This window comes from Hypanus sabinus, chromosome 5, assembly GCF_030144855.1.
Source record: "Hypanus sabinus isolate sHypSab1 chromosome 5, sHypSab1.hap1, whole genome shotgun sequence".
NCBI classification, from domain to species: Eukaryota; Metazoa; Chordata; class Chondrichthyes; order Myliobatiformes; family Dasyatidae; genus Hypanus; species Hypanus sabinus.
This window is the reverse complement of record NC_082710.1, coordinates 164,816,244-164,836,992: the sequence shown is the minus strand read 5'-3', so window position 1 is coordinate 164,836,992 and position 20,749 is coordinate 164,816,244. Positions and strand designations below refer to the sequence as shown.

Below are 20,749 nucleotides of genomic sequence, written 5' to 3'. Positions count from 1 at the left end.
CCCACCCCTACCTAACAACCTCCCTGCATCCTCAACACGCTCTGTAGTATGTCTACAACCGAACAAACCACCCCAAAACTGAGCAACACTCATCCACCCCCACCCTCAACCAACCCCAATCCCACTCTTCACCCAACGCCCACACTCCGTGCAACAACCTTCACCTCCACCCAGCCTCACTCTTACTCCAAATCCTGCCTCACCCTGAAACGGGAGGAGAGTAGCGATGATGGGGGCAGGGAGTAGTTGGGGTGGGGGGGGGAGAGGGATGGGTGCTGAGTATGTAGGAGGAGAACAGATATGGGGGAGAGGGATGGCAATAGAGGAGGTGAGAGTATTGACGAGGAAGTGGATGCACCAGGTGGAGGAGAGGATGGGTAGTGGAGGAGAGTGTGGGGCAGGAGGTGGAGGGAGCGGAGCCGAGAAGGGGGAGAAGAATGCGGAGAACGGGCGGAGGAAGCGGTTGTGGAGAAGGGGAAAGGGAGGAAGGAATTGGGAAGGAAGGTTGGAGGGTGTGGGTAAGAGTTGGAGGGAGAGAGGGTCAGAGAAAGTAAGAGGAATTGCAGAAGGGTGTGGGAAGGCGGAAGAGGAGGAAAGGGAAGGTGAGGAAGGAGGAGGTGGAGGGGAGGAGGGAGGAGGGGAAGTTGAGGGGAGGAGGAGGAGGGAGAAAGGAAGGAGAAGGGAAGGAGAGGATAACGTGGAGGGGCAGAGGGGAGGAGTGACTGGGTAAAGGAGGAGGGGTTTGTGGGCGGGATGGTGTGGGGTAGAGGGCAGGGAGAGAGTATGGAGCTGGCATGTACTCACCGGGAGAACAGTAGTCGATGTCCACCTCACAATTCAGCCCAGTGTAACCCGCTGAGCAGAGGCAGCTATGCCCCCCTGGTAGGTTGTGGCATTCTCCTTGGTGGGAGCAAGGGTCAGAGATACACTCGTCCACGTCCTCCTCGCAGAGCCGTCCTGCGACGGGAGGGAAAAGGTATTCCAGCTGAGCCTTTCCGTCCCATTCTGTGCGGTCCTGTGCCCAATTCCTGAGGAGGGTCCCCACTGGAAGTCCCTTTACGCCGGGGTTCTTCCCATGCACCTGGGGGATCTCGGCTGGAGGGTACTGCATAGGGCAGTGCCCTGCAATAAGTTTTTCAGTTTGTACATGGACTTCCCACCCGCATGCCACTTCTGCGGGCTGGAGGAGACCGTGTACCACATGTACATGGAGTGTGTGAGGCTGCAGCCTCTTTTTGCATATTTGCGTGGGCTGCTTCTCGCCTTCTGGCTGCATTTTAGTCCCACCCTGTTTATATATGGTCATCCAGTAAGGAAGGGGGCATGGAGGGATGAGGATGTCCTAGTCAACTTGCTCCTGGGGCTGGCGAAATCCGCCATCCGAGGGTCTTGGAAACGGGTGGCGGGAGGATCTCCCCGGGCAGACTGCCTGGCAATGTTTAGGGGGTATGTTCGTGCTCGGGTAACTATTGAAAAGGAACACGCGCAGTCCACAGTGGCCTTGGAGGGGTTTCGAGACCGTTGGGCTCCGCGGGGTGTAAATGCCATCGTGGATAGAGATGGCAACATTCTGGTGTAATGTCTATTGTCTATTTGTAGTGCAGTAATTGTGTTTGCCACTGTTTTGTATATATTGTATAGCACCGAAATTTGTAATAAAGGATTTTGTAATAAAAAAAAACACCCCGCACCGAGTCAAACACCCCGTCACACCAGGAGGCCGGGTCACGGCTGGGGTGGGAAATGGTGTGTAGCTCAACGTCAAAGCACTGTGCTGGATTCACACCACAACCGCTGAGGGCTGGCGGAGACGCCTCGCACGGAGCCTTCAAGTGGCTCTGTCTGTGATTGACCTTGCTCGTCCTGAACCACCCTCCGTATTTCCTCCCAAGACCTTCTGATCTCCCCACCCTGAGTTACTGTACCCCAATTCCCCCCAACTCTATCCATTGACACGCACTACACACCCATTCCCACTCCCGTGAGTCACTGAGTTAGACTCTCCCCACCATCTTCATTTGTCACCTGACGCCAACCCCCTCTCCCCACCCTCGGTCACCAAAAACCCTTCTCCCCCCATTCCACTCCACTCCACTAAAACCTGACACGTCACATCCTCTCACATCCCTGGGTCGAAAGACCTTGCTTTTTACCCGCCCGGGCTTCCTGCACCCCAGTGGGGCCCAAGACCCTGACTCTGCGACTCTGGGTCTGCCCCTGGAGTGCTCTCGGTGACCTGCCAGCCTCAGTGAATGACCCGCAGGCTCAGAGACAGGGAGAGGATAAGCCCGCTGTGCGGACCAGGTACTCTGGTCGCGTGAAGCTGTGCTCCGAGGCCAGAGATCACAGAGCAGGGTGCGGAGCTGGCACCTCGGGAACAGAATCGCCGTGCTCCTGACCTGTCCAGCCGCTCGGGCAGTCGCAGGAGAAGGTCTGGTGGTCCTCTGACTCTCTGCACCTTCCGCCGTTCGCACAAGGGTCCTGTGCACAAGGGGCGAGGAGGGTCTCGCACTGCGAACCTGAAGGAAAGAGGAAAGAACAGGCTGAGGTACCGGGCGTAGGGGTTTGATGAGGGTGTTGTTCAACACTTTCTGACTCTGCTACCCCATATTCATCACCAACTCGGGTTCCCTCAGATACTGGGTCTGTCCATTCACAGTGGCACCCACCTCCAACCATACAACCTCACCCACAGTCCATCCAATGAAATCAATTCAACAATCCAGCCAACCCAACCTCACCCACAGTCCATCCAATGAAATCTATTCAACAATCCAGCCAACCCAACCTCACCCATAGTCCAGCCAATGAAATCAATTCTACAATCCAGCCAACCCAACCTCACCCATAGTCCATCCAATGAAATCAACGATACAATCCAGCCAACCCAACCTCACCCACAGTTCATCCAATGAAATCAATTCTACAATCCAGCCAACCCAACCTCACCCATAGTCCAGCCAATGAAATCAACGATTCCACCCCAACCATTCCACCCCATCCAACTCCACCCACTCTCACCCACAGTCTGCCCAACTCGACCGCTCTCATCCCACTGCACTCCATCTAACCCAACCCCATACATGATCACTCCAACCCCCCCTCATTCAGAGTCCAACCAACCACCCAGAGTCTACCCTATCTAGCCCCACCCACACTCACCCACAGTCCATCCAACTTCACTCACCTTCACCCACAGTCTGCCCAGCTCAACCGCTCTCATCCCACTGTACTCCATTTAACCCAATCCCATACATAATCACTCCAACCCCCCCCCCCTCACCCAGTGTCCACCGCTCCCCACCCAACCGAAACACACACACACACACACCACCAACAGTCAATCCTGCCCCACCCACAGTTCACTAAACCTACCATCATACCATCCAGGCTCACCCACTGTTCTCTGAAGCCCCCACCTGGTCCCCATCCAACCTTAACCGTGCTATCAAGAAACCGTCTCCAATCAGAATTGCTCGTAACCTCTCTTTCCACGAGAACAGGTTTTCACGTGTCGAGAACCTGGAGCTGCGGCCCGACACACTGATGCCTGCTGTTGACCCTCAGCCTCCCTCCTTCTCTCTTCTTCAGAACCCCCACTATTCTCCAAGACGCTGCAACTACACCCATCACACTCTCCTCACTTCCCCACACTCCCAACAGTCCCAATCAACAACATTCCCATCAAGACCAGAGTCCCACACCTCCATCTCCACTACCCTCCCACCCCTATTTCCATCTCCACCTACAGAAAGCCCCCAGTAAAACTCCACAGCCCCACTGGCCCGCTCCCCACATCCCACCCGCCCCACGCCCGGACGACTGGTGTACCTGTGTATGGAAGTTGGCACTGGCACTGGTAGCCACCTTCATCCGCAGTGCATTGACCCCCGTTCCGGCAGGGAGAGGACAGGCAGTGACTCAGGTTTACCTGGCAGTTCTGGCCTGTCAGGAGAGGTGCGTAACAGAGGGGTTAGCCGAAGAGCGATAGTCTGCCAGGAAGCTGGCAGTGCCACCTGCTGGGTTGAAGGGAATTGGCATCCTGCAGACACCAGTTCCCTGGCATGAAAACCCACCCTCTAATCACAGGCCTCGACACAAGGTCTTTGAGAGGTAGGGTCGGGGTGTGGTGTGAGTTAAAAGACGAGTGCCGGGTGTTCAGTTTGAAGTACCCTGCTCCCCTCAGACTGCAGCGAGGAAAGACTCCCTTTGCGCAATACTGAACACAGTGCAGGAGGGTCAAGGTTACATGGTTCGCTTTCTGTCCTCTGTTCTCCTTTCTCCTTCACCTTCTCCCCACCTTTCCCTCCCTTCCCCTCAATTCTACACTCTCCCTATTCCATCCTTCCTTTGGCCCTACCTTCTGCAATCCATTTTCAATATTCCCTCCATTACTCCCCTGTTTCCCCCTAAATTACCCTTCCCCTCCCCATTACCCGTCATCCCTTTCCATCCCATCCTATCCCTCTGCTTCCCTGCACCTCCATATCCTATCCCTTATTCCCAAGCACTCCTCCCTATCCCATCTCCCTGTCCCCATACACCCATCCCTATACCATCCCTCGGTTTCCCCTCACTCCCCCTATCCCATCCCCCTGTTCCCGCTCACTCCTCTCTAACCCATCCCCCTGTTCCCATACACTCCTCTCTATACCATCCACGTGTTCCCGTACACTCCTCCTTATCCCATCCCCAAGTTCCTCTAGTGCTCCCTATTCATAAATCTCTTATTATCCCATTCCTCCAGTACCCTACACCTCTCCTTATTCCTTCCCTCTGTAATAGCATCGCCCACATCACATCGCTCCGTTACTCTACGTCCCTCTTCTCTGCGGCCCTTCGCTACATACGTGTCACCCTATCCCACCCCATTACTCATGTCTTTCCTTATTCCATCAATCCCGATCCCATCTCTCCCTTATTCCATCCCATCTCTCTGTTACCCGTCCCTCCTCTTTCTATCCCTCTGTTACCCTATGACCCTCCATATCCCATTACACTGTTATCTGACATCTCTGTTATTCCACGCTCCTCCCCCTTCCCTTCCTATCCCATCCCTCCGGCTCGCTGTGTCCCGTCTCCAGTCCTGCCCTGCTGTGGTATTTCCCCCCCCCCCCCCCCCCCCGCTCACCTTCGAATCCCGCTGGGCATGCGCAGCTGTAGCCGTTGACCAGGTCGCTGCAGGAGCCCCCGTGCAGACATGGTTGCGACGCGCATTCCTCCACATCCTCCTGGCACAGGGAGCCGGTCCACCCCGGCTGGCACTCACAGTCGAAGCTGCAGGAGCGAAACACAATCCCCGCCCCGGGGCCAGTGAGCAACCGAGCCCGACCACCGGCGCCCTCTCCTGCTGTGTGATCCCGCCGCTCCAAATCAAGATCGTAACTAGATTCCCTAACCCTCGCCATTTAATACTAACTAATTCAGAAATCCGGAACAATCCCAGGCCCAGAAATGGAGCAGCACAGAGACTGCTTGAGTAGAGCGGCTGCCTCTCAGCTCCTGTGACTCAGGATCGTTCCCGACTTCCGTTGGTACCTCTGTATGTGGCCTGCGTTCTCCCACATCCCACCGACGAGTGGACTGGTGGGTCTCCGACCTTTTCGAAAACCTACAGCACAATACAGGATCTTCGGCCCACAAAGCTAAGCAGAATATGTCCTTACCTCAGAACTACCTAGGCTTATCGTAGCCCCCTATTTTTCTAAGCTCCATGTGCATATCCAGGAGTCTCTTAAAAGACCCTATCGTTTCCGCCTCCATGACTGCCGCCGACAGCCCATTCCACGCATTCACCACTCTCTGCGCTTTTTTTTTTAAAAACTTACCCCTGACATCTCCTCTGTACCTTCTTCCAGGCACCTTAAATCTATGCTCTCTCGTGTTAGCCATTTCAGCCCTGGGAAAAAAGCCTCTGACTATCCACACGATCAATGCCTCCCATTATCTTGTACACCTCTATCAGGTCACCTCTCATCCTCCGTCGCTCCAAGGAGAAAAGGTTGAATCCACTCAACCTATACTCAGTAGGCATGCTCCCCAATCTATAACTCTATACTTCTATTGTACACCCTATAGAACATCCTTCCTGGCTGCGAACCTCTTGACACCATTTGAATTAAAACCATGTTCCCTCAAAGTTCAAAAGATTCAAAATAAATTGTTATCTAAGTACGTATATGTCACCAAATACAAAGCAGAGAATCGTTTTCTTGCGGGCATACTTGGTAAATCGAAGGAGCATAATAGAACCAATGAAAGACAGCCCCCAGCAGAGCGGACAAACAAACAAAAGACAACAAAATGTGCAAACACAAAAGAAGAAAAAACAAATAATAATACATAAATAAGCAATAGACATCGAGAACATGAGATGAAGAGTCCTTAAAAGCGAGTCCACAGGCTGTGGGAACAGTTCAGAAATGGGGCAAATGTAACTGAGTGAAGTTATTGCCAGTGGTTGGAGAGCCTGGTGGTTGAGGGGTAAATTACTGTCCTGAACTTGATAGCGTTAGTCCTGAGGTTCCTGTACTTTCTTCCTGATGGCAGCAGCGAGAAGAAAGCGTGACTAGGGTTCTGTGTGTCCCTTATGATGCATGTTGCTTTCCTGCAACAGTGCTCCATGTAAATGTGCTCACCCGTGGTGGGGAAGGTTTTACCCATGATGGACTGCACCGTATCCACTACATTTTGTAGGATTTTCTGTTCAAATGCACTGTTGTTTTTATGCCAGGCAATGGTGCAACCATTCAATACGCTCTCCACCACATAGCTACAGAAGTTTGTCAAAGTTTTAGGTGTCATGCCAAACCTTCACAAACTTTTGAGGAAGTATCGATTTTTCCATGCTCTTATGTGTTTGGCTCAGGACAGATCCTCTGAAAACATAGCACCGAGGAACTTAAAGCTGTTAACCCTCCCCACCTATGTTCCTCCAAGGAGGACTGGCTTATGACCTCCGGTTTCCTCCTCTACAAGTCAATTTTCATCTCCTTGGTCTTGCTGACATTGAGCGAGAGGTTGTTCTGGCACCACTCAGCCAGATTTTCAATCTTCCTCATATATATGTTCATTCGTCACCGCCTTTGAATTGGCTAACGACAGAGCTATCGTCAGAAAACGTAAATATGACCTGTGTTCGCCTGCAGTCATAGGTGGAAAGTGAGTTGAGCAGCCTTGTGGTGCACCTGTGCTGATGGAGATTGTAGAGGAGAAGTTGTTGCCAATCCGAATTGACTGGGGTCTGCAGAAGAGGATATCAAAGATCCAATTGCATAGGGAGGTATTGAAGCCAAAGTCCTGAAGATTATTATATAGATTTGAGTTCCTAATTTTTGAAGCCTTATTTCTTCTTCTAAATCCGTAACACTTTTTATTTTTGGGTCCAGAATCTCTCCTTGGAGAGAAAAACATCTGTTTCCATTAAAAGCTGATTAAAGAATCTGCTATCCCCACTAAAACTATTAAAACTACTACTGTCCAAAACATCTAAACCAGGGGCATTAAAATCATTATTAAGACCATTACTTAAACGCAAATATCCTCAGCACTGTTTCATTATATTTCTCAATAATGCCCTCAATATCATCATCAGGAGCGACCACTAACTCCTCCAGCTTATTCTTTACATATAAAATGCTGGAGGAACTCAGCAGGCCAGCAGCATCTAGAAAAAGAGCACAGTCGACGTTTTGGGCTGACACCCTTCAGCAGGACTGGAGACAAAAGTTGAGGAATAGATATAGAAGGTGGGGGAGCGAAGAGGTGATAGGTGAAACCTGAAGGAAGCCTCCCCCAACCTTTTAAATTTATTCCTCAACCTTTTTCTCCAGTCCTGCCAAAAGGTTTTGGTCCGAAAAATCGATTGTATTCTTTTCCTAGAAGCTGCCTGGCCTGCTGAGCTCCTCCAGCATTTTGTGAGTGTTGCATCTGCAGATTTTCTCTTGGTTTTTTTTCTTTACATATTGCCTCTTTTTCGATTTACCGATTTCCATCAAACACTGACGGTAAGTCGCCCTTGGTGGGTGGGGGGTTTAATGGGAATTAGGGTCAGTGGGTTACGGGAAACATCAGTGAAGAGGTGACATTGCTCTGTGAGCCAGCCAGGAAGACTGGTTGAATGGTGTTCTATGCTGTAAGGAAAGAAGGAATATGGAAAAATGCTGGCAACATTGACCGCAATTAATCAGATTCTTAATCAAAGTACGAATGTCCTTTCCCCTTCCCTACTGACCACCACGAGCCTATAGACAGTGAACAGTGACACAGGGAAATAGGAATCTCTCCACCTTCCTGTTCCACCATTCACAGCTAATCTTTCACCTCAATTGCATTTTCTAGGGCTTTGTTCTTCCGAGTGAAGGACGTTGAGGGGCAATTTGATAGAATTGTCAGACTGGGCAACAGTTTCTTCCTTCAGGCTGTGAGACTAATCAATACCCTGCCAGCACTGAGGTCTTGTCACTGGGACAACGACTGACTCGCTGTTTACTGTACTGTTTACCTGTGCTGCGCATGACATGCATTTTGAATTATATTTCATCAATATTTTGTTTCATGTAGTGTGTGTAATATGTGTTTTGTGGATGCACCGTGGTCCAGAGAAATGGCGTTTCATTTGGTTGCATATATGTACAGACAGATGACAATAAACTTGACCTTGACATTGAATGTAAAATGATAGGTGATAGAGGTAGAACGGATAGACAAAGACTTCTATCAAGCCGACATTCTTTTAAGGTGATTGCTGTAAAACTTAGCCCTGCAGGAACCCCCATGTCCCATTGAATGTTTAAAATAACTGAGGCAGCACAAAAATAAAACCCTGCAGATAATCACCAACCTGAAACAAAATCAGGCCAGCTTGTCAGACAGCATCAGAGAGAGGAATAAGTTTGTCCACCGCCGGCTGACTGCCATATTTTCTGGCTTCGTGCCACCAAACAAAGATTACCCGCTTTTACCCGCTTGTTGCTTTGTGGGATCTTGCTGGACACACTCGAGCTGTTCCGATTCCCAGATCCCAGCGGTTCTGAGGTGCACAGCTGCTGAGAACATGCTTTGGGGAGTCAGGAGATGGCGAGGGAAATTGCTGTGAACATTCCCTTTTGCATTTCCCAAACAAGATATTTACGCTGCATTAATCCGGCATGTATACATTCCCCGTTAACTTCAATTCTTTCCCAAGGTCCCTTAGTCTTCCGAATGAAGCAGGAGAAAGTCGGACCCTTCAGTCTACTGAAACCACGCCAAACATCAGGCAAGTGTTTCTACCAATCTTATATTATTCTCCCCACCTTCTCTTTACATTCTCTTCTCTTTTCATTCCCCACCTTCTCTCCAGTCGCGCAGAAGATACAAACGGCTGAAATCATGAAACATCGGGCTCAAGGACAGCTTCTATCCCACTGTTATGAGATTACTGAACGGTCACCTTGTATAAAAGACTCTAGATCTCAAAATCTACCTTGTTATGACCTTGCACCTCATTGCTCACCTGTAGTATGCGCTCTCTGTAAAATAACGCTAGATTCTCCATTCTGTTTTTCCCGTTGTTCTACCTCGATGTAATGACGCAGACAAAGCTTTTCACCGTAACTCCGTATATGTAACAATAGTAAACAGACCGACCCGAATTTCCCAATTTACAATCCCGCCAACTCACCCTCTCTCCATCCTCCCAGATTCCACCCTCACGCACACACCGAGGACAGTTAACAGCAGCCAATGATCCCCAATCCCCTATCCTTTGGGATGGGGTGGGGGGAACTGAAGCACCGGGTTGCGGCTGGGGGGGGGGGTGAGTGTGGCTCTAGGGAGGACACAGCCAGCACCACGGAGCCAGCGCTGGACTGTTACGCAGCAGCTCTGCCCGCTGCACCACGATGCCTTCTTGTTGGACTCTCTCCGCGCTCTCTCCCGTTCGACTAAGAGACAACCCCCGCCCCCAATCCTTACTTAGTGCTGAAGTGGTTAACTGATCCAGGAGCTCGGGAGGGTGAACGGAGTGAGGTGCGTGACTTCCAGGAGCATGTGTATCTCTAACCCAGAACGTACACCGGCAATCCCTTTCGCGATTATCAGCCCGGAAGCATCTGTTTCCTGCTGAGTTCTGTTTCCTCTGGAAGTGTGGCCGGGGAAAAACTGGGGCCAGGGCTGGATGATAACGGATCGCGGAGGAACGAAAGGGGTGGGGGCCGGCTGGATGATAACAGGGTGTGGAGGCTCGAGAGGGGTGGAGAGAGGTCGTACTGGATGATAACAGACCGGAGGCTCTGGAGTGGGTTTAGGGATGGGATGGGCTACATCAACGTCAAAAGCAAAGTAAATTTACCATCAAAGTGCTGGTGTTACCATATTCTACATTGAGCTTTATTTAGTTCTAGATAATTACAAGGGCGTGGGGTGGGGAAAATACAATACAATTTAAAACAGGACATAAAATAGAATGATAACGGACAGCAGAGTGTGCCGAGATCTGTAGTGGTGCCTGCGGGGTACGAAGCTGACTGCTCAATGGAAAGGACCTCAGGCCCAGTGACGTCAGTGGATCGGGGTCCGGGACCCTGAGGCCCGGGGGGTTGGGGGGAGGGTATTGAAGTCACATCAGATGATGGCCAGCAATGGGATGCCTAGCCTGAAGCACTGGCTGGGGCGAAGGACACCTGCTGTTAAAGTAAGCGTGGTCTCGGGCACTGAGCAACGAGATATCTCATACTGGCCAGGAGCTGGGTCCTAACTTGGGCTAATACAGTGCCAACACTTCCTAAACCAGCAAGGGAATCTTGTACTTACACTACCCCCCCTCCCCACCTTTGAACACTTGGTCCCGTTACCAAAGGGAAAGGATCATCACCCGAGCCCAAGGGGTGGGTCGGTCGGGAGAATCCCCTAGTCGGTTTGCGCCTGGTCTTCACCGAGGTGACAATTCGCAGTTAAGGCCGACTGGCTATGCAGGGTTCTGTCCGAGCCGACTACATGCGGCTCTCTCGGGTGTCCCTGGAAGAGGGCAAATTCCGGCGATTTCCGAGGCTGGTGGATGTCTCGAGGCTCGAATGGGTTCCGAATAGAATTAGTCGGCTCATAATTTGGAACTGTAGGTATTGTGTACCACAAAGCGTTAAAACATTGTACATTGAATAAACCACATCTGGAGAAGGAGGGTAAACGAGAGCTTAAGGGGGAAGGGCGCCTTTCAAGGACAAGAAAGTCTGTGTCAGACAAGAAGTGTTGGCCTTGTCCATCCTCTGAATTTCCCAGAGAAACACATTACACCTGACCAGAAAAACAAAACAGGCGCCACAGTGGCGTTTCAGCTCCGGACAGCCGGGTTCGATCCTGGCTGCTGGCGCTGTCCGTGCGTGGAGCTTACACCCCCACCCAGTCCGTGTGGATTTCTCCCGGTAGCTCCGATTTCCTCCCACATCCCACATCGTGCAGGGCGGTGGGTTAACTGGTCTGCTCTGAGCTGCCCCAGATGTGTGGGCGAGGGTGGAATCTAGGGGCTGGGGGAGAGTGTTGATGGGAATGTGGGGAGGGTAAACTGGGATGGGTGTAGGATTGGTGTTAATGGGTGATAGGTGGTCCGCACGGACCCCGATGGGCAGTAGATCATGTTGCCGGGCTTTTTGACTCCACGCCGGGAAAAAACGCTTCTGCGTCCAGCTCAAGCACCTTCCGCAGTATATTATCCCGGGGCCTTACGAGTCGGAGGCCAGATAATGTAGCATTCAACCACAGAAAACAAATCAGTGAAGCGCAGGAATAGCCTCTTCCACCCAAAAATATTGTACCAAACTAATTACTAATTAAATGCACTTCCGCCCTGCGTGGACTCTGTCTGTATTTCTTGCTGCCTCAATAAAGCAGCCAGCATAATCAGTCCCCACCCACCCCAGGCATTCTCTCGTCCTTCCTTTCCCATCGGACAGAATATACAGAAGCCCAAACTCACGGACCAAGGACAGCTGTTATAAGACTATTAAATATTTACCAAGTATGATATGTTGGACCGTTACAACCAGCGTCGTTATGGTCTTGCATCTTATTGTTAACCTGTACTCTGCAGCTGTTACACTTTATTCTGCATTGTGATTGTTTCACCTCGATGCACTGTGTAATGAATGAACTGTTCACTGTCTCCACCACCACCCCAGGCAGTACATCCACCGCTCTGTGTAAAAAAAACCACGCCCCACAAATCGCCTTTGAACTCACACCTCTGACCATAAATGAATATCCTCTGGTATTAGATATTTCAATCCTGGGATAAAGATACCAGATGCCCACCTATGCCTCTCGTAATCTTATAAATGCCTATCATTTTTCCCTCGCCTGCGCCAATACAGAGAAAAGAACCAAACCTCTCCTTGCTATAATGGGGTGACCAGAACTGTATGCATTACTCCTAACTGATCTTCCGCTATACATACCACCGTCCATCTTCATATCGTCTGTAAACTTACTAACACAACCATCCACACGGGGGCGGCACGCAGCTTTACAGACCAGCTGACCTGGTTTGTTCCTGCCGCTACCCGTAAGGAGTTTGTGTGTTCTCCCTGTGACCGAGTGGGTTTCCCCTGGGTGCTCCAGTTCCCTGCTATAGTCCGAAGGCAGACCGGTTGGCAGGTTAATTGGTCATTGCAAATTGTTCCGTTATTAGACTCGGATTAAATTGGGTGATTGCGGGGAGGCGTATCTCGAAGGGCCGGGAGGGCCTATTACACGTGTATCTCAATAAATAAAATACATTTTAATCCAGGTAATTTACATATACATCCTTCAGGATAATCATGATGACACCGCCTCTGCCTTTAAAATCCCAACGTCTTCCAATCTCTGGCCCCGAATCCTTACCCATTGCTGTGGTTGAGGCAGGTCCCATGGGCGCAAGGCTGGTTCTCGCACTCGTCCACTCTCGACAAACACTGGGGTCCGAGGAACCCACTGGGGCAGACGCAATCGAAGCGATTCAGGCCGTCACTGCAGTTCCCGCCGTTGTAACAGGGGCCGGAGGCGCACTCGTCCACGTCAACGTCACACAGAGAGCCTGCAACCAAAGCCGGCACTGGTCAGGAAATGGGAGAAGAGAGCCCGACCCCGCACTGGTCTTTTTTGGGGCTGAGCCGGTAGAGGCTTCAGTGACCCGCGTTTGATCTCAACCTCCGACTCTGTCTGGGTGTGGAGTTTACACCTTCTACCTGTGTCCCATGGATTTCCCAGCCATCCAGCAGCACAGTGCAAAACATAACTATCATTAAGGATAGATAGATAAAGGAGACAGATAGATAGATAGAAGAGATAAATAGATAGATAGATGGATGGATGGAAGAGATGTGTTGACATAGGAAAGAGTTCAGAGAAGTTTATATGCATGATTCCAGGAATGAAAAGCTTAACGTAGGAGGGGCATTTGATGGCTCTGAGCCTGTACATGCTGGAGTTTGGAAAAATGGGAGAGGATCTCATTGGAACCTATTGACTGTGGAAAGGCTTCGATAGAGAGCACGTGGAGAGGATGTGGCTCAGTAGAGTGCACAGCCTCAGAGTAGATAGAACAGAGATGAGGAGGAGTTTCTTTAGCCAGAGGGTGGCAAAACTGTAAAATTCATTGCCACAGAGGAGATCAAGACTTTGGACATATTTAAAGCAAAGGTTGATAGGTTCTTGATTAGTCAGGGCATTGAAGGTTTAGTGGAGAAGGCAGGAGAATGGTTTTGACAGGGATAAACAGCCATGATAAAATGGTGGAGCAAACTCAATGGGCCTAATTATGCTCCTATTTCTTACGGTCTTATTGTCAATTCAGGAAACTGAGAGCCCTGGGGAGCCAGCAGGGAGGGGCAGTGCAGCCGGTAGAACTGTTGTCTCAGAGCCCCAAAGACCCAGGCTTGATCCCGACCTCTGCCACTGCATGGAGTTTGGAAGTTCACCCTTATGGGTTTCCCGCAAGTGGCCTGGCTTTCCAAGCTATGTTAATTTGCCCCTGTAAATTACCCCTATGTGGAGTAAACTGGGTAGGTTGGGGGCAGAAACTCGATGGAGAGATTATAATGGTTAGGTTACGATTGGTGTAAACAAGGGTGCTTGAGAGTCAGCACAGATCTGATGGGCTGAAGGGTCTGCTTCCCAGCAGTACAAGTAGGTCAAACATGATCACATTTAATGGTGGGAGAGGCTAGTGAGGCCGAGTAGCCCTCTCCTGTTCCTTTTACCTGGAGTTCTAAATAGCTGATGTTTCCTAAGTCACACCCTTATCTCTAATACAGTCCTGAACACTCCAATGGCCTCCTACGTGTGTAGGTGAAATCGTCCCTCATCATTCAAGGCTCCCGTGGGTCACCCCATCCTGGTCTCTCTGTGGTGGGTAGTCCCAGTGAACATGGGGGAGCTGTGGGACTCCGGTCTCTCCTGAGACAGGCTGTGACGCTCCACACATGTCTGGGCAAACAGGTGGCCTGGTGCTCCGAACGCAGAGGCAGGAAGCACAAAACTGACTGCTGAACGAAGCCCCAGTCTCGCTCAGCGGCCGGGCTGGTGGGTAGATGAGGGTGGTCAGGACTCAGGGAGAGGAGCTGGGCTGAGTTTACCTGTGAAGCCGGGGTCACACTCGCAGGTGTAGTGGTCGATGTGGTCCTTGCAGCGCCCGGAGTGGCAGAGGTTGCCCACGCATTCGTCGATGTCAATCTCACAGTGCGGTCCTTAGGAGAGCGATGGTTGAAGGAGCGGTGCAGGGGGAGGGAAGGGAATGAGGAGGGAGGGGAGAAGCAAAAAAAGAAGAGGGGAGGGAGGATGAGGAAGTGGAGGTGGCGAAGGGGACCAGGAGGGGATAGGGGGAAATGGAGTGAATGGGGGTGAGGGGCGGGGGGATGACCATAGTGTGAGAAGGGGACGTGGAGATAGGGAGAGGGAAGAGAGAGAGAGAGAAGGCAAATTGGTGGTAGTGAGGGCAGGGTGAGTGAGAGAGAGAGAGAGAAGGAGAGACTGTGAGGCTGGAATAGTGAGGCAGCACAGCTAGGTGCAATTATCCCCTGAGTTAACCCTGGGAGAGGCATTTGGCTCTCTCTTTCTCCGGTGACACCACCTTTCATACAGTCTTCAATCCATACCCCCTACCCCTCACACCCAGTACCACCGCTCTTTGACAATTGACTACACTGATCTTCCCACGTGAGCCACCTCGCCGGGGTTCCTGATGCTGACTGCGTGTGTCACCTGTTGCCTGTTACCCTGCCTCATCTTCTTTAGTCCACTGGAACACCGATACCCCCCCCCCCCCACCCCTGATAGTCTGCCCTCCCACTGCAAATAGGGCTGAGAACAAGCTCAACGCTCAGTGATGAAAATCAGCAAGGAAAAACAAAATAACTGCAGGAGTCCTAAAACTGAGAAATTCTGGGCATATTCATCAAATTGGACGGTTTTAGATCAAAAGATTGAATCATTTTAAGAAGATTCAGAGTCATAGAGTCACAGAACAATACAGCACAGAATCAATCCAGTGATCACATCTATACCGTTTCAAAGGGATGGTGGGGGAGGAGACTGTTTGGGGATCTCCACAACATTATTATTATTTGTCTATTTTTGTCACATGCACTGAGATGTTCTCATCAAAAAGCTTGTCCTGCATGCTGTCCGTATGGATCAAATTACACAGAACACTGGGGCAAAACAGGGTAAAACAACAACAGAATGCAGAATGAAGTGTAACAGCTACAGCAAACGCGCTATGCAGGTAAACAATAAGGAGATAAATTATTACGAGATAGATAATGAGTTCATCCTATTGTACCACAGATCGGTTCGAGAGTCTTATAACAGTGGGATAGACTCTGTCCTTGAGCCTGATGGGATGTGTCTTCCCTATGAAAGAGGGGCAAGTTCGGGTGGACGAGGTAATTGATTACACTGGCAGCTTTACCGAGGCAGCAAGAATGTGGTCAGACACTCTCGACTGTCCTCCTGACCACACCTGCGACAAGACGGATTCTTGACACCACAAACTTGTCATCACGGTCTTATTGTTTACCTGCACTGCTCTCTCTCTGCAGCTGCTACCCTTAATATTAATGTTCTTCCTCAATGCGCAGTGTAATGAACAGTATGCAAGACAAGCTTTTCACTATAGTTTGGTACCTGTGACAATAATACACTGAGTCCAAATCATCTCCAGAGCCCTCACAACTCTGCCACCACCTTCCCCACACTAAACTTTGTTCCTAAGTTGCCCCTTGATCTCACAATATATCATGGTATGATCTTGCATCTTATAGTTTTCTCTTCCTTCATTCCACATTCTGTTATAGTTTCCCTTTGTTCCACCTCAAAACTCTGCATAATGAACTGATCTGTATGAACATTGACCAAGGCAAGGTACTTCAATGCATCTTGGTACATGTGACAATAATCGACCAATAGCAATTCCAGTTCCTGCTGGACAGCCCTTTTCTGAACCCGCCCTGCAGTGGGAGACAGGGCAGGCCTTTCCACACACACTGACCCTTCCCTGAGGCCCCAGTTACCTGTGGTCCCGGCCAGGCAGACGCAGACGTAACCGTTGACCCGGTTGGTGCATCGGCCCCCATTCTGGCAGGGGCCGCTTTGACACTCATCCACCTCGACACTGCAGTCTGGCTCCGTGTAGCCAGGGGAGCAGACGCACGAGTACGCAGCCACCCCGTCCAAGCATGACCCATTGTGGCACGGGCTTCCCGCACAGTCATCGGTGTCTGTCTGGCAGAGGGCCCCCTCGAAACCTGCCGAGGGGAGAAGGAGGGGAGCGGGGGAGGGAGAGAGAAGGGGAGGGGGGAAAGAGGGGTGGTGAAAGAGTGGGGGAGGTGCAGAGAGAGGGGTTGGCAGTGAGGAGAGAGAGGCAGTGGCAGCAAGGGATGAGAGGGGCAGGTGGCGAGGGGAGGGGAGGGGAGGAGGAGCAGGAGGGGTAAGTGAAGACAGAGAGGAAGGGGAGAAGAGAAAGGGGAGAGGGGAGGGCAGGGAGGAATAGGGGAGAGTGGGGGATGATGCTGTCAGTACATTGAGGGAGGAAGTGTCCTCAGGTGAATGAGATAAGGGCACCTGTATCAAGGCCAGCATTTACCACCCATCAGTTACTGCCCCAGAGAAGGTGGGGTAGAACCGCTGCAGTCCTTTGGGTGTAGATGCCCCAAGGGTGTTGTCTGGGACGAAGTTCCAGTTTTGGGATCCAGTGATCTTTGACGATGGATGACCAACAGCAGGTTTCTAATTCAGGATCGTAGGGGACCCACAGGGAAAACCTGCAGGTGGTGGTGTCCTCTGTTCCTGCTGCTTCCTCCTTCCCGAAGGTCAAAGGAGAGGCTTTGGGACGATCAGGTAGAGTGGTCTGTGAGATTAGCTGAGTGCAGCTTTTACACAGTGTATATGGCAGCCATTTGTGTACAACGGGGTGCGGTTACAATGCCTAGGGTGGGAGGCTACACGCACTGGAGAGTACAACTTCAAGGCGATTACTTGAGCCACAGACACTCCCACTGCCCACTGGGAACTGGACACAGCTCACTGAGCACTGGCAACCAGAGCTGCTACTACCCACTGCCCAATGGTCTCTTAACTGCCCACTGGGTGCTTCCCCCATGATGCCCACTTGACAGAACCCGAAGTCAAAAGAGCAAGACTCACCCTTTGGACAGTCACAGTGGAATTGGTCAGGACCATCGACGCACGTCCCCCCATTGAAGCAGGGAGCACTGGAGCACTCATCGATGTTTACCTCACACCACTGCCCTGTAAACCCTGGGCACGGAAAGAAGAGAGGGTGTTAATGGTCACAGTCATTTGTGGAAAGGTCACCATAAGCTCATTGAATTGCAAAGCAGACTCAAGGGACTGAGTGTCCTGCTCCTTCTGCATTTACATGCAAGGATCAAGGATCTCGGACTACAGACTGGAAGGATGGGACTGGAGGGAATTTGTCCTCCATCTCTGGGATCCACAGTGTGGATTAGCTGTAGTTGGCCAATCAGCCCCTCGAATTTGCTGCAAACTCTAATGAGAGCACTGCTGATCCGAGTTTCTCTTCAGCACCAAATTTCTGCCCAACCCCCCTCACCACCTTTCACCCACTCTCTTATCAAGAATCAATCTGCCTCTAAGTTGAAAATATCCAAAGACCCTGCTTCCAACAAAGAAAAACATTCCAGAGAATCTCTGCCCTTGAAGGGGAAGGAAAAGTTTCACCCCATCTCATCCATAAAAGTGCCAATCTAAAGTTTTAAACAGTGAACTCTCATTCTAGATGTTGAATACCCGCACCGCAGAAGTTCCTCGGGATTTTTACCTTAATGGGAACAATACTACACAGAACATGCATTCTCATGTCAAAATATTTCAGTAGATAGTGGAATAATCTATAAGCAGAAAGTGTAAGGAGAAGGAAAGAGGTCAGAAATGGAAGGGAGAGAGAGAGTGAGAGACAGACAGACATGGTGAGACAGAGACAGAGACGGTGAGAAAGAGAAAGACATCAAGGCAGAGGGAGTAACAGAGAAAGTGGGAGACAGAAATAGACAGAGAAAAAGAGTGTTTGACGGATACTAAGAGGAGTGTGTTCAGAGGAGAGTGAGTGGGAGAGTGAGAAAGAGTGATTGATGTGTGTGAGAGAATGTGAGACAGTTTAAGAGAGAGCATTGGGTTGATGGGTGGAGCTTAGGTTGAAGGGGAAGCAGAATGAGAAGAGAGAGAGGGAGATTGAGATAGAGATCAAGATACAATCCCAGGAAGAGACAGATACACAAGCCCCCCACTTTGATGCCAGTGTTGGTCCTGGCTGAGTGCTGCCACCTTACCTGGGTTACACTGGCAGAGCACCTCATTCACCCGGTCCTCACACTCAGCACCATTCAAGCATGGGTTGCTCTGACACTCGTCGCGGTTGATTTCACAGTAGAGGCCCTCATAGCCTGAGGACACAGCACATAGAGTTAGGAAGCGATCATATTCCATCACCCTCCTCCCTTGGGCTGGGTGCACCAAATCCCACCCTGAGCTTGAGTGAGATAGATCTAAACTGTTGCTTATCCCACTCCAAGCTCTGCCGCAGTTCTGTCTCCAAGGCTCACAGCCAATGTGGAAGGACTGCCCCCTCTACTGTCACACCTCACTGGGGATTTCTTACCTGTCAGCCAATCTCCTGCACTTTATTAAAACTAATCAATGAAAATTTCAGAAAAAGGAAATTTTATTTTAAATTTTGAGTTTGTTTTTTCTTACTCACTGCAACTTGCTGACAACCAGGCCATCTTCGGAGATACCAGGATAGTCATAAAAATGAGAGCGAGAATCAGGTTTAATATCACTGGCAAATGTCATGAAATTTGTTTTCCACTACCTTCTCTTTGATGGTACTGTTGAGAAGAGGGCATATTCGAGGTGATGGAGTTCCTTAACGATGGTTGCCACCGTTTTGTGGCATCACCTTTCGAAGGTGTCATCAATGTTGGGGAGCCTAGTGCCCAGTATGGAGCTGACAAAGTTCACAACTTTCTGCAACTTCTAATGTTGTTCAGTTGTCCCTCTATACCAGACAGTCATGCATCCAGTTAGAATGCCGTCCACAGTTCATCTGTAGAAATTTGCAACAGTCTTTGGTGATATAGCAATTTGCCACATACTGTACTCCTAATAAAGTATAGCCACTGTTGTGTAATTGCATCAAAAATGTTGGGCCCAGGATAGATCTTCAGAAATGTTGACACCCAGGAACTTGATACTGCTCACCCTTTCCATGTCTGATCCTGCATTGAGTATTGGTGTATATTCCCTCAGCATCCCCTTCCTGAAGTCCACAATCAATTCCTTGGCCTTACTAATGTTGAGTGCAAGTTTGCTGATGCAATACCACTCAACCAGTTGATCTATCTCACTCCTGTACACCTCCACGTCACCATCTGAAATTTTGCCAATAGTTGTGTCATCAGTGAATTTATAGATGGTGTTTGAGCTGTGCCTAGCCACAGAATCCAGGGCGTAAAGCAGTAGGATAAACACACACCCTTGAGGTGTGCCAGTTCATTGTCAGTGAGGAGGAGATGTTATTTCTCATCTGCACCTACTATGGTCTCCCAGTGAGGAAGTCAAGGAGCCATTTGCAGAGGGAGGTACAGAGGCCCAGACTTCGGAGCTTTTTGATTAGATCTGAGTGTTGATTGTGCTGAACACTGAGTTCTAATCAATAAACAGAGGCTTGGCATAGGTATTATTATTGTCCAGGTGATCCAAAGACAAGTGGAGATTGCACCCACTGTAGATGTACTGTGGTGCTAGGAAAATTGCAGTAAGTTCAGGTCCTTGCTTAGTCCGGAGTTGATGCTAGCCATGAACAACATCTCAGAGCACTTCAAGGCTCCTCTGCTCTCCTTGACCAAACCTTCTTGGTCCTTACCACTGGTGCTGTGGTCTTTAGGCTCTACCTATACTCTGAGAGTAGAAGAATGACTAGGTGATTGGAGTTTCCAAAATGCGGGTGTGGGATAGCATGGCTACTGTTCTTGATGGTGGCACAACAATGGTCAAGCCTGTTGGTTCCTCCAGTTCAGCAAGTGTTAAGTTGGTGGAAGTTGTTCGGAGGCTTCTTCAAGCTGGACTGGTTGAAATCTCCCACAATGATAGGGATGGCGTCGGGCTGCTCATAATGTTGCACAGCTCCTCCAGTTCCTGCTGGATGATGGCCTGATGTAGAACATACATCACTGCCAGGATGATGGTGGGAGAC

General features: G+C 50.3%; 1 protein-coding gene across 1 annotated transcript in view; it reads right to left on the bottom strand.

The window, feature by feature from the left end:
* LOC132394813 (neurogenic locus notch homolog protein 1-like) overlaps positions 1-20,749 on the bottom strand; it is a 117,231-nt gene that overhangs the window by 51,418 nt on the left and 45,064 nt on the right. The window contains 9 exon segments of the mRNA XM_059971220.1: positions 805-957; positions 2,400-2,669; positions 3,832-3,945; positions 5,132-5,277; positions 12,859-13,051; positions 14,592-14,702; positions 16,527-16,760; positions 17,659-17,772; positions 18,825-18,938. Of these exon segments, the coding sequence (XP_059827203.1) occupies positions 805-957; positions 2,400-2,669; positions 3,832-3,945; positions 5,132-5,277; positions 12,859-13,051; positions 14,592-14,702; positions 16,527-16,760; positions 17,659-17,772; positions 18,825-18,938 (1,449 nt within the window).